The sequence below is a fragment of the Adelges cooleyi genome, unplaced genomic scaffold, assembly GCF_023614345.1.
Source record: "Adelges cooleyi isolate 19-005CV unplaced genomic scaffold, UGA_ACOO_1.1 ACOO_flye_CR_arks_rails_tigmint_CR_PRNA_118, whole genome shotgun sequence".
Classification (NCBI taxonomy): domain Eukaryota; kingdom Metazoa; phylum Arthropoda; class Insecta; order Hemiptera; family Adelgidae; genus Adelges; species Adelges cooleyi.
The window spans coordinates 2,059,772-2,074,165 of record NW_026095771.1 but is presented as its reverse complement, the minus strand read 5'-3'; the positions used below and the strand labels follow the sequence as shown (position 1 = coordinate 2,074,165).

At 31.7% G+C, this 14,394-nt stretch overlaps 1 protein-coding gene across 2 annotated transcripts in view; it reads right to left on the bottom strand.

Annotated features, from left to right (window-relative positions):
• The window catches only part of LOC126847734 (nephrin-like), a 333,468-nt gene that overhangs the window by 29,792 nt on the left and 289,282 nt on the right, over positions 1-14,394 (bottom strand). For both annotated transcript variants that reach the window (XM_050588115.1, XM_050588116.1), the window contains exon 4: positions 3,642-3,752. In XM_050588115.1, the coding sequence (XP_050444072.1) occupies positions 3,642-3,752 (111 nt within the window). The remainder of the gene's footprint in view (positions 1-3,641; positions 3,753-14,394) is intronic.

Genomic DNA, 14,394 nt, shown 5'->3' with positions numbered 1-14,394 from the left:
ACTCGTGACTTCAAAGACAATAGTTAATGGTTAAATGAGAGTGGTTCAGTTTGGGTTGGAACCGTTAACCGCATTCAGTTGCATATCAACAACTTAATGTAAGTTGATTGTCTTGCCCCAAAACTTAGATAATATTAATTGTATTTTATTTTTATAATTATAAAAAAACAGACAAAAATAAAAAAGGACTTTAAACTAATAATTATATAGCTATGAGTACCTACTGCAATACTCGCTGTGTTTAGCGTCAATGTATTCGGGTTAATCACAGTATTAAAAATTGAATTAAAAAAATACCACCGTGTTGTTGATTTACACGACGAACCAAATTATACGGTCAAAAACAACTATTGTATTATTTCCTACATAATTAACATGTAAATAATAATAAAAAAAAATATAATCAGTTCGTACAACATGCATAAATTATTACTTGACGCAGAATTATAAAGGTTTTATTTTTTAACCCTGGAACGTTTTTAAAAAAAGAAAGAGGCGGGTTATAAGTATACATAAATAATTGTATTGTTGGACTAATATGGTTTGGGGCCCGAAACATGTGTAAGTAGACTTATCTCGGCTTTAAAAAAAAAAAAAATATATATAAAAGAGAGAGAAAGGATTTAGGACCGCTTTAGAGTGTACACGAGCAAGTCGGTTTTTGGCTTATCCATGAAGAGAACGACTGTTAGGTTTTAATTATTTAATGCCGGTCGCCATAAAAAAAAAAGTTTAAAGGCTTCTTCGCAATTTCAATTAAAATAATTTCTGTGTAAATTGGATTAACCGTAAACAGATTAGTTTTAACGTACCTAATTGTATCGGGTTGACCGGATAAGAAAAATATAATTTTTCGAACAACACAAACAAAAACTCGCATTTTCTCGGTTTGTTTATTACGTAATAATTTTCATTTAGACATTTTGTTAAGAAGAAAAAAAAATACGAAAAGTCCACCTCTTTTTGATAAACTGTTTTAATCTTAGGTATTATTTGGTAAACAACTGCAAAATAAAAATAAATTAAAAAAACTTAAATTATAGTGATAATTCTTAGGAATTTTAAAAACAATTTATAAGACAGTAACGACTTTGTAACTAAAAATTTCCAATCGAATAAGATATAGTGACATTATTTAGTCAAATTTAAAATTTTATTCAGGAAAATTTATATTAGTATTATATCACTTGCACTAGATTTTAGTCTTCCGCTTTGTCACGATTGAACTTGATTGATCATATCTATCAAAATTGAGAAGAAAACTAAACAGTCATTGCCTATAAAATCAACTTCTATACTATGAGTATATTTTTTTTCTATAGTTTGGTGTGGTTTATTTATTATTGGTTAGAGATATACAGATATAAATAGATCCGTTACAACATAATACTATTCCAGTGATACAATAGTGATGTATAGACGCTATGGTTGGCAACACTAGCCTTGAAAAATATACGTGTGATATTGTTTTATAAATAGTTATTGGAAAAAAAGTTTTTTAATGCTTAAAAGTATTAATTTAATATATCTGAGTGGTGTTTGTAACATTATAATATGTTAAAAGCGAATTGTTGTAAGTAATCATTTATTTTCCGTACATTTTCATAATAAAATAGCCAATTTTTGTAGTTTTCATATTTTTTAAGTAAAATTGTTTTTATCTATATTCACTTTTCGCTAAAACCACCGTTTTCTTAGTTTCTATAATTGAATTTTCGACAATATTTTGACTTACATATTATACTTAAACCAATTTTTTTTTGTAAAAAATACAGTTGCTTCTGTTTTTTTTTAACTGAATTTTTTATGAATGAAATGCTTTACTAAGCTGTGAAATTTATTCGCGAAGTGTGGATGAACTTTGAATAATGAAAGTTTATTATTTTCGAGAGTCCAGGGCTGACGTTAATTTGCTTAAAACGGTAAACAAAAAAAATCGAGTATTCTGTATTAATTATTACCGTTTTTGCATGGCTCGTACACCTCGTTTTGTGCTTGGCGATTAATGCTTTTGAAAAAGTTTAAATTACTCTTTAAAAGCATGCGATGACGTTTATGGAGCGGATATTATGCATAATAACAAATGATTGTATTTTAACGGCTGTTAAACATTATCGTAGCTGAAAATTCCATCATTGCGTTTAATAATTGTATTGGATTTTCCAACAAATAACTATGGGGTTTCCCTACTATTTTAATATTAATAATTGATAAGATCAAATCGAGTGTTCAATGGGATTACTTTAGGTTGTGATTTTTTTTTGTCACTGTATAATTTTTCAACAACAAAAATATGTTGCGGATCAATTGATGTTATTTTATTATTATCATCGTTTTTTGGGATATCATATCAATGTGTTTTTTTTCCAAAGCTGCCCAAAGTCCCGATTCAACTGGGCATTACTAATGTGTCTTATACTTTTAGCGTTGTTGTTGTTTTTTTATCCGTGCAATAATTGGAGTGTACAAAATAGAAGGCTGACCATTTTTAATTGAGCTTTTTGCGCGTTTGATTCGACTTTTTATCTTTAAGTAGTTGAAATAATACCTTTAGAGTTGAACGTTTGAAATTAATGAAAAATTCAGTTGGAAAGGGAAGGAAATCTTTGTTTTCAAGAGGGAACTCATTAACAGTTGACATATCTTTGGAGAGGCAACATCAGCAAAGGAAAAAGCGGCTGTACAAATATTATTAGTTTTTTAAGTAAGTGCCTCTTTAAGACACATTTTATTTGCAGTCATCATTTTTTTAATAATACATACTATGGAGTGTTAGCAACCATTTTTGGAATCAGTGTCCTTCAAATACCTATAATTAGGGCTTTTTTTTGTTGATCCGTGTTATAGTGTATATCATTGTAGCCTGAAGCTAATTAGTATTCATACGATACTAGACACGATCAAATGCATACAATATGATGAATGAACGCTAGTTATTCCCATAATTTACAAGTTGATCCGTACAGGGTAAGGCACTCAATATCTTTGAACATAATTATAATTCTGTAGTTTTTATTTATAAAAACATTCTAATCATTTATCTTTTAGTTGTTGAGTTGTATCAAACTTAAACGCTACCGTAAAATATATTTTATTTAATTGTGTAAAAAATAAATTTAACTGTACATTTCGAGTAGTCAAGAAGCAACTATTCAAAAACGGTTATCGACCAGTCGATATTTTCAACAAATTATTCTTTATTTAAAATGTTTTCGAATGGAAATTTGAAGAAATTGCTATTATTTTAAGATTTATCGAGTGTCTTACGTTAAATAGATCATGCTATATTTATCTAGAACAAAATTCACAACGAAGCAAGCGTTCATTTACCAAAAGTTAACGACGAGATCTATTCACAATATACTATTTCATTAATCAGTTTACACAGTATAATATTATGTTGTACATATTAATACAGTTTTATCCCACACTTATCTTTGGGTCATCATTTCTTTACCCACTCATAAACAAATCTACACTTTACTCACAAGTCACGTCAACTTTGGTCTTCCCAGTTCATCGCTTTTATATCGTTCCAATTAAACGATATCTAAAATAATTCCTAAACCCTTATTCCTACTCGTTATTAATACTAACCCAACCAGCACTTGTCAGGAAAAGAAAGATTTCCATTGACTTACCTCCTGTAACGATGCACGTCAACTTGACTCGGTCACCTTCAAAGTACGGTCCGGCCATGTTTTGGATTTCTTCTCCTTTTTCGGTTTGAATGCTCGGTCTCCGCGGAGGAACTGCAAACAATCACAAAAAATACCTCAAGTAAATATTTTTTTTCTAATCGAACAAGATGTATGTTTAATATTTAATCACGCACACGGGACTTTAGATCAACAGTGTTGGAAAAGTTAATTTTTAAAAGGTATTCGTTCAATTCCCCATCAATTATATGGATATGCTTTTGGGCTGAGGGCCATCTGGTTTATAAGGTTAGGCCTGCTTAGGTTTATGAGAAAAGCGAAGGATAAGAAATTGAATGTAATGGGAGTGGATTAGTGATAAGAGACACTTTTATAATGACAGCTGATAAAACATCATTGATGAGATACAGCATGCAATGGCTGCTGATAAAGGATCCATGATTAGAGACAGCTGACAATATTTGCTTTAAGGACAATAATAGTACTTTGTAAATATTTTATAATAAATTGATGATCGTAATTCGTTACCAGAAAAGACATTCAACGAGTAATCTAAATCGGTAAAATTGTTAAGCAATTCGGTGTAGCCAGAAATCAATCATGGTTTAAAATAATTCTTTTGAACTGCCAAAACGGATTTCTCATAATATTATTCTCGATACCAAAAATATTAACAGTGTCGCCAAAAATAAGAGAAAAATGATAACAATTGTATTTATACTACATTGTGTGCTTTGGCCAGAGACATTATAATTGACCCACGTGTCATCGTTCGCCAAAAATAATTAGCTTTCAATCTTAACCCGACGTACAAGAGGGAAACGCAATGTAAACACCGGTTTACAACGTGGATAGTACAATCGTACTTCGCTCTCAATCGCTTATCTTTGGTAAACATCAGGATGACATAATGTCTGTCACCACAATGTGTAATTCAAACGGACAGACAAAGGGAGCCGGTGATGATGAACCGCAACACTACAGTTCTCTGAAGGGGTCCCGATGGAAATTATGTTTGACAAAGGCACAACCGTAGACTGTAAGTACCCGTCGAATGTTATCAGATTATTTAACCAAAATCGTAAAAACCATGGATTAAAATATATACTTGATAATATATTTAATCTATGGTATAACTTAGTCCAAAGAAATGAGAGCTCATAAAAACAGTAACTTCCCTCTTTCCTATTTAGCTGGAAAAAAAATCTCAATATACAAATTTAAAACTTAAGCCTTGGTCGGATGTTGTATGTCATTTAAACCAAATAAAATTTTAAATTACAATATTTATCTACAGTATAAAAATTGTACAATAAAATAGGTTTATTGGATAAATATAGGACATAGTAAAATAGAATTAAAGAAAAAACTACAGAAATATTTACAAAATTCTTTTTTTTTAATATATTGACCATTATTGTGAATTTATTGAACAATAAAATATAGTAATTAAGAACTAAAAATATATATTATATTTTTTCTGAAATTTAGTTGATTTTTTAAATTTAAATAAACATTTATTTTTAAATTAATTTTGTTCCAAAAACGGTAGAAACAAATGCATGTTTTAAAATATTAAAAAAAAAAATTGAATAGCATTTTGTTTGGTAATATTCTTAAACTTTTATTGAGGTCAAATTGGAGAATTGCAACCAAAAATGTAGTAATTGAAACAACACATTATTCGATTAAAAATATCTAGGCATTTTCTTTTTATTAATTTGTCTTTAAATTGTCCAACCATACATTACATTGATGCCAGAATAAATGTGATATTATTGAATTTTTCTTTGGTATTCTATAACTAAACATACAAAAAAAAAAAATACCACATTTAAATAATTTCCACTGAACCATTTTTACTTGTCTACTGAAAATGGTCCAACTTAGTAATATTTTCCAAAAAAATAATCGTTGACAGCCAAAGTGAATTTTGTTTCAAACGTTTTCGGTCGTTCATATTATAATACATTCAAGAATGTATTTTCAACGGAAATACCATATTTCATATTCTCTTTTCGTTGAATTTATTCCATTATTATTAAATTATCGTTAATATACCATTCGATTCGTTAAAAATAATGTCCATACACATCACACAGTCGGTGATAACTGTCAAAACGAGTTTGCTTCGAAAATGATTTAAATATAACAAACGGCGAATTCTGTGGAAAAAAAAAAGTGACGGGCAATTCGAAAGAAAAAACACAATATATTATAAGTATTATTCTTAGAATTGAAAACGTTTTTATGAAAATCACAAACGGCTTGTCAACGTATATTATATAATACAATAGTGCTCTGCGATGCGTTTTGAACTAATATATGTAAATGGAAAAATAATAAAGATGTAAATATGTAAGAAGAAAAACAAATTGAAGATATTTCGGTTTTCTGAAAAAAACCACATATAGCAACGACGCTCAACGTTTCGTCTTAACCGTTTGTTTTTTCCTAGAAACATCCTACGCCTTTTTATCGGTGTGTACAGATACTCAATTTTAACCTTTTTTTAAATTTTAATATTACTTTACTGAAATAATGGAAATTTTTTACAATATGCAGTTTAAAAAAAAATCACTAGATGCGCTATTTATAATCTGAGACTAAATCCGAATTAACTCTCCTGCGTGGCGGGCGCGCCTTTTTTGTTATCATTCTGTTATCTCATTGTAGATAACAATGAGATAACAGCTCTCAGTGCTGCCACTCTTCCCCCGCCTGAGGGTAAAGCAAACCGAATCAAAAAAAAAAAAAAAACGTATGTACTTGGGTTTTTTTTATATCCTATATCGTGTTGGAAATCATAAAAAAAAGTTATTTTATTGTTTAATTTAAATAAATTGAATAGCTTTTTTTTTTAAATTTATCGTGTTTGGTTTTATATTTATTCATGTTGGTTATTTAATCTAAATGTTTCAAAACTGTAGATTAACATTATCTGAGAGATAATACGGAAAACTCGATTGTACTTACATTTTTTTATACGATTATGTGAAACATTTTGACCATATCATCTCGATAAATCCAAATAAAAGCCAATATTGTAAAAAATACATACATTTAAATGTCTTTTTAAAACCACTGTAAATCCCAATCTGTCTCTCTCCAGGGCTTATACGGAGAGATGTCTTGAATTGTCTTGTTGTTACTTATTAATACAATAATAAAATATGTATGTAATAAATAATAATTGTCGTCTATTCAGTTTTTTTACCATGCTCTCTGGTGCGGCAATAACCGTTATTATTGTTATTAAATATATTACACATAATCCGAGTTAGCGAGAAATAATAGTGTACCTGTCACGGCCAAACTAAGAGTTATATTTGGAATTTTGGCAGAAAAACCATTCGTATATTTTCTGGTTATGTTTAAAGGCGGTGCATTAACGATAAAATATTTTACACGAGCTTTGCGAATAATTTTAATGAAATTATTTCGAACCGAAAATTTGCACGTTTCCACACGTTAAACATGATGACATTAATTCGAAATAACTTTGATATTTTTCAAAATATTTAATTTAATATAATCATTTAAATACAACGCTAAAAATGTTAACAGTAATCGTTCAGTATTTTGGAGCTTTTTAACGGTTATTTAATTTTTAATTTATATCATACCTACACTGTTTTTATATATTATTTAGTTACAAAAATGTACGCGTAATCGTTATAATCATTTTTGTGGATATAATTTTAAAAAATTTCAGATCTGTTTTGTACGCTGGATGATTAGTTGACAAGTTATCTTAGTGAAAAACTGAGAGTTTCCTAATGAATCCTCTGTTATCAGCTTATATTTTCTTATCAATAAATCTTCTCTTACCAGCTAATTCTTTCTAATCAGTAATCGTCTGTTATCAGCTAATGTTTTCTTATCAACGAATCGCCCCTTATCAGTTGATGCTTTTTTATCAGCCAATTCGCTCAAAGGATAGTTTTATTTTTGTTAGATTTTTGTCAATTCAAAACATATTTAATGATTAATTGAAAAAAAATATGGTTGCTTTTAAAGGATTGACACAGACGAAACGGGCTAATCCACAATGAGAAAACGGACATTTCTAAAAGCGCCAAACTCGCCTGGGTCCGGAAAAGACAGAAAGTTTAAATTAATATCAAAATTAAATAAGTTACACGTGTCAGTTTTGACATTATCAAAAATGCTGACTACACCAGAATGTGTCGGCGATCGTTTAAACTTTATATCGAAAAACAACAAATAACAAAGAAAAAAATAATAGCCATAAAATATGAAATAATAATTGTATTCTGTCACAGGATAATGTTTTACGTTTCTTCTTAGTTAGATAAACGTCTAGACATTAATTTTCATTCAAGTATTTGCTTGTTGGTTTTTATGAGTCCAATTAGACACCATTTGTCAGTGTAAATGGTTAGACTCTAGTTGCAATTGTCGCTGAAAGTATTAAAACTGTAATTTTTTTAGTTTAATTTTTACGATTAAATAATGCAAAATAACATTTAAAAAAGTACATTTTTTTCGTCTAAATTTAAGTAATTTTATCCCCCGAATTATATATGCTGGTTTATACTCTATCTATTTCAAATCAATATATCTAATTGTATTTGTCTTAAGTCGTCATTAATGTATAATTTTTAAATTACATGTCTCACTTTTTCTTTTTAATCTTCTGGGAGCATTATTGGGAAGGAAGGTCAAGGATAGTTGCTTTATTAGGAGATTAGGATGAGTACTTAGACTTAAATAGAATTTTGAGTAGAGCGAATTCGCTAATTGGTCGAGTGTTGGTATGTTTAGGTCTTTGTGTAAGTTTTTATTGGTGACATACCAAGGGGCAGAGGTTATTAGACGCAAGCAGATCGACTGAAACGCCTGGATAGTTTTATTATTTGAAGGTTTGGCTGTGCCCTATAGTTGCATGCCGTAGGACCAGACTGGACGGATTAAGGATTTGTATATGATTAGTTTATTGGAGATAGAGAGCTTAGATTTAAGTAGTCTGAGGAGATGGCGTCGGGAGTTTGATGATTTTTGTTTTAAACAATTTTACTTCCTTGCTCTAATTGGATGACACGCCGAGTGGCTAGAGTTTAGTTGAATAGTAAAGAAACGATTAGTTAGGTAAGACATTGTTAGTAGAAAATAAGGAGCAGGGAGAAACTTTGTCGTGTCCTGGTGATTTTTTGATAGACATTTTTTAAATTATATATTCTACTGTATTAAGAGAAGTACTTTTAGTAGGTATTGACAAAGGGAGAGGTGCTTCTAGATATTTAATACTTATTCGCAGTTGAGTAGCACACGGTTGAATGTCATGGGAGAAAATGAATTAGAGTGGTCATTAGCTAAAATATTAGATTTTTCAGAGGCGGTAATAGCCGAGGGAGAAGGGTTTTTGGAACGAAAAAGGGATTATTTTGCTTTCCATAAAGATAAACTTTCGGTAGTAAGTGCTTTGACTTGAAAATTATAAGAGTCGTTTTTGGGTAGCTTTTTTTAGTTTGATGCTTATTTGGTTGAGTCTAGCTTTATCACTGGGGTATTTATAATTTTACCATTTGGTAAAGTTGTAATTTGTTTTGGGATAGGCCTGGAGTTTAGGTTTGGCTGAGAAGTAGTGGCAGACAACGCGGATTTTGGATCGAAGAGGTTTTCATTAAGCAGTTTGACTACTTTCCGGTATGAGTTTGATGAATGTACAGAAAGCTTAAGATTTTTTGCACGTGTAAACTGTTTAAAAACCCGTTAAGATTTGAGAAACCAATTTACACTTAACTCGTGATCAGTGTATGTACGTGAGCACGGTCGCTAATCCGTCCGGGAACTTGATTATTTTATTTATGGATAAAATTTTAACGACAAGAAGATCTGTTTTATTGGCTATATAGTTTATAAGTCATCTTTACGCACAACTGGGCATTTCCCAATGAATGGAGTCGCAATCAGTTAATGTTTTCTTATCAATGAAATATCGGTTAACGGTTAATCGTCTCTCATCAGAGGATCCTTTCTTAACAATAAACCATGTATATTGGGTTAATTTTATTTCAAAGGATGGTTTTTTTTTTTAATCTTTTGAAATTTTAAAACAAATTTAATGAGTAGCTGTTGTAAAACGACAAGGTTGCTTAAATGGCCATCGAGAACCGGGCCTATGCACGTTGCGGGAAATGGACATTTCTAAACGTGCCAAACTCGTGTGCACCCGGAAAGGATAGAAAGTTTAAATTAGATACTACCGAGATGAAATAAGTTACACGTGTCACTCGTCAAAATCGTCGTTTTTCTTCGACTGTTCTGTGTAAACACGTTTGTCTGACGTTTACTTACACGACGAGTAACGACTTGCTTGTTAAAATACACACAAACGTTTTACATAATTTAGTTTTTGATAAACGAGTCCCCCGAGCAAACACGCGCCGAAACAATCCGTTTTTGGGCCAAATAAGAACGATAATATGACGTATAAACGTTTTCGGATTAATTACACGACGCAAAAGGTTTATTTAATGATTCAACAGATTACTTTATGCCATGTTCGCGGGGCGGTAGCTGTTGGCGCCGAATTTTACACGAAACGCTGATCTTAATTAAATTCTTAATGACGGACTCGTAAACTCCGGGAAACTTTCTCCCGACCAAACCGTGTGCAACCCCATTAAAAATGCACGGCAATATCGAAGCGCCGTTAACAACACATTAGCCGAAACGTCGGATTTTCTCGGCGGGTTCGTTGCGTTATTTTTAGTGTAAACGACCCGAAAAGTCTCTTCAGAGCATAGTGCTCGAAGTGTAAAAAATCCACCAAACATTGACAACATAACCTTTCCCTCGTAGGAAATCCCTGGTGTCTTATAGGACAGTCGACCAGGATTTCCCATCGTCACTATCTCATCCCTTCATATTTGTGGCAAAAGGACAGTGTGAGGAAAGTAGGAGTACTTTCCTCACACTTCTAGGGTCAGATCCTTGGAACTGTTCCTTTTTAATTGTAACCCGTTCGGATTCCCGTTGTCTTCAAAAAATGGCCAGATGGATATGTTTTTGAGCTAGGTGTCTATCTATAATGAAGGGAGTGAAAGAAAAGAAATCGAAAGTGAAGGGAGCCGGCCGGCGATAACAGATTAGAGATAAGAAACAGATAAAGACACTAAGATAAGAGACGGCTTAAGAGCCATACATGATTGATTGATGATCAAATTGAGATTGTTTAATTAGCTATGAAATGTTTTTTGCACTTCTATCAACTTTTTTCAGATTTAAACTGAATAAATGTGTAAAAAATTGAAATTTAATCATACATTTTAAATAGGTTTTGTTTAAAAAATGTTGATTTTATTGTTTAACCAACTATAACGATAATTAGTCACTAGCTTTAAAAGAATACAATATTAGTGCTGTTACGTCTAGGTGTATTAAAACAATCGGGGCCTTAGGTACAGACGGAATTCATAGGAGTGATGCGCTATTTTTTATCACAATATGTTTTGTAGCAATTAAATGTATTTTAAATCTTTAACTGACCAATATATTGACCTTTCAAAGGGTAATAATGTAGCGTTTGAGTGCAGCAAGGCGTCCATTGAAAGTCAACTCAATAGAGCAATATCACCGGCTTAAATATTTATAGTACTGCTGTCCGAGTTAACCAAACATTTCCCCCATTTGCAGCCATTAAAGTTTAAAATAAAATAATTTTGTTTATCTTTAAACGTTCGAAATGCAAACTTGCTGCACACAGTAGGTATGTGACAAGAACGTAACACGTGTTTGAACGCTAAGTCATCTCCCTCGTCCCCAATCAGGTCAGACAACGGGCTAAACTTATTTATAAATTATGCAATTCAAGCTCAAGAGGGCTGTCTGAAAACTTTTAATAATGTTTTTCTTATTTATTTATATCACCACGGTTTGAAACTTAGTTTTTATTATTCTAACGATTATCACACGGTGGCAGTGTAAGTTTTTTAGATCCCAAGACAACAGCATTAATCTCATCCCGTAATTCGTTGCAGTAAATGTAAATAGGTTTCATTTATACTGTTATGAGTGTAATTTAACGCATTTATATACAACAAAAACGACGAAACAGCGGTAAAAATTGTAAAACTAATGCGCGTTAGAGTAATTGGACGGTTAGTAAGCAATTTATTTTTTCTTAGCCCTCCCAAGAATATATTATCAAAACAGAACTATAACAGCATCATTTATTTCAAAATATTATTTTATATTTTACAATAATTAGTGTAACTATCGCTATAGTGCTTTGTGGCGAACAACATGTTTAGCGATACAAATGTTGTTATTCAACTAATGACTATAAAAAAACTAAAATACAATATGAGTTTAGAATAGTTCAACTCCCATCCCAAATTCCATAAGGGAATGAGTCCGCCAGTTATGACGTTGTTCTAAAGAAGCTAAAAAATAAGTACCTATAAAAAAATCTTGAAATAATATCAATTATTTCTAATGCTAAAAAATAAAGCGTCGTTACATTTTTCAAAACGTTTGTGTTAAGCAGAAAACTGTTGTGTCTCTTCGACATTTCGGATAAACCATTCGCATAGGGTTTAGAGATGACGAGCGGCTCGTTAAAGGAATAAAAGTATGCCCGATCGTCTATTCCAGTGTTCAAACGAAAGCAGAAAGCCGAATGAAGAGATTTATATTATGGCAAAAATCATTGGAAGCTATTCCGGGGACTCTGGCGGCGTTTGCTTATGAATAATAATACCTACCTATTGACGAACGCCGACATGGGTGCTGTCGAACGGCGAGGGGCGAGACGAGAACGCTATTTCCATTAATCAAAACCGCATTGGCATGCAAAAGGGGCTTACATCTAATTAGGGCAGAGGAAAACCACTTCTTAAGACGGTTCACAGAGCCCTGTGCAATCGTGCTCGTGTAGTGCACGCATACCTTTATTTGTGTGGGTGTGTGTGTGTATGTATTTGCGTACTAAGTCATCACTGCTGCTGTCTCGGATATAAAAAATAATAATTAAAAAATCAGACCCATACGTGTGCCGTGTCTGTGTCTCTTTGTATCCGAGTTCACTCTGCCGGATTACCTTTTGACAATCTCCCAAAACGACTTCAGAACCGAAACTACTCTGCTGTGCTCATGTCGTCATGAGACGCGTCACGCGTTCGAGGCGAATACCTTTTTATATTGTTGGAAATTCACGATAAAACAACGACGTGATCGGTAAAGCCTTTGAACGACTATAATATATTACCGTTTACATCGAGCGATCACACTCGAGGGTCCTAAAGCAATAATATACCAGTTGAAACGTTTCCCCCAAAGAACGCAAACAGCCTATAACCGAAACGTGTCTTCCTTGGAAAAGAAATTCCAAAAACCACACAAAAATGTAAAATTTTAAAGCTCTTTGAAAAAATTAGAAGTCCATATAGGTTCTATATAAGTACAGAATAATAGTTATTATAACCAATCGAGGACCGTTATCACTTACTTTATAATATATTTATTAGCTAATTATTAATCTACTAATAATACCATTTGGGATCTCATCATCCTTGAATTAATTGATACAATCCTTGACAGGTAAAAAAACCGTTATATGAAAAATTCAGATAGAACATAGTTCTCAAGAATTTTTAATAAAAAGAGAATTTAAAGTGTAACCTTTCGAAGTGATTTTCTTCGGCAATTAGAAAATTTGAATCAATATTTATGTTAAAAAAAAAAGTTTTTTCACTCTCAATATTTTGCAGTTGCCCTAACTTTACTTAGAAATACCGAATTTTAATACTATAAAATGCGTTTTCCTAGTGACAAATGACCTGACCCTGTACCTAATTTAACCAAATTTTGAATTAGTAACAAAAAAGTTGACCAACCAACGTCTCACTATTTTGTTCAAGTATTTTCAGCATTTCAAATAGTTTCAACGTTGTTTGTCTTACTGACATTCGGTTTTAACGAGTAGAGTCGAGTTCAGTCAAGTTTGCGCGACTCGTCTACAATGGGAAACGTTGCGCAGGTAGTCACCGTGTCTATTAGACACAAAGAGAAAGGAGATAGTCAAAGCTAGGAGGGGGGAATTTTGTGTAAATATATATGTATACATAATCTATAAACCGAAACGTACCAAGTTCAGTAGTAAGTTTGCTAATATGTTGCGAGTAAACCACCGAACTTCCTTTGTGTAACTTTAACTCACTCGACCTAAGTAACCGACATATTATGTTTTGCCACAATACGTTCGGAAAGCTATTTAAATTATTTCGACGAAACTTCCCCCCCCCCTAAAAAAAAAATGGTTTACCCACTTTGATCGGTGTGTCTTGCTGGACGAATCACAGGTAATACCCATCTAAAATATTATTAAATTTTTTTTTAAACAAAAGCTTCTATAGCTATACATTTTGTTTTTAAAATAATTAATACTACAACATTTTTTTTATTCTTGATCCACTATCAACTATTGAAACTGTATATCATTTTATTTCATTTTTCTACTAAAAACATTTTAGTCAATGGTTCAACAAGGTTAGCGCCCCTAACAATAGTAATTAGATAAACCAAATTTGATATATTTGCCAACAGTATCCATCCCCACCTCTGATGTTTGGCAACTTTATGATCTTTTCAAATGGTAACGGATATATTATCTTAATTTTTTTAATTAAAAATAACTTACTAAACATTTTGACTGGTACCATAGTTAATAAAAACAATGTTACCGTATGAGTTTCAAAAATTCCTAGAG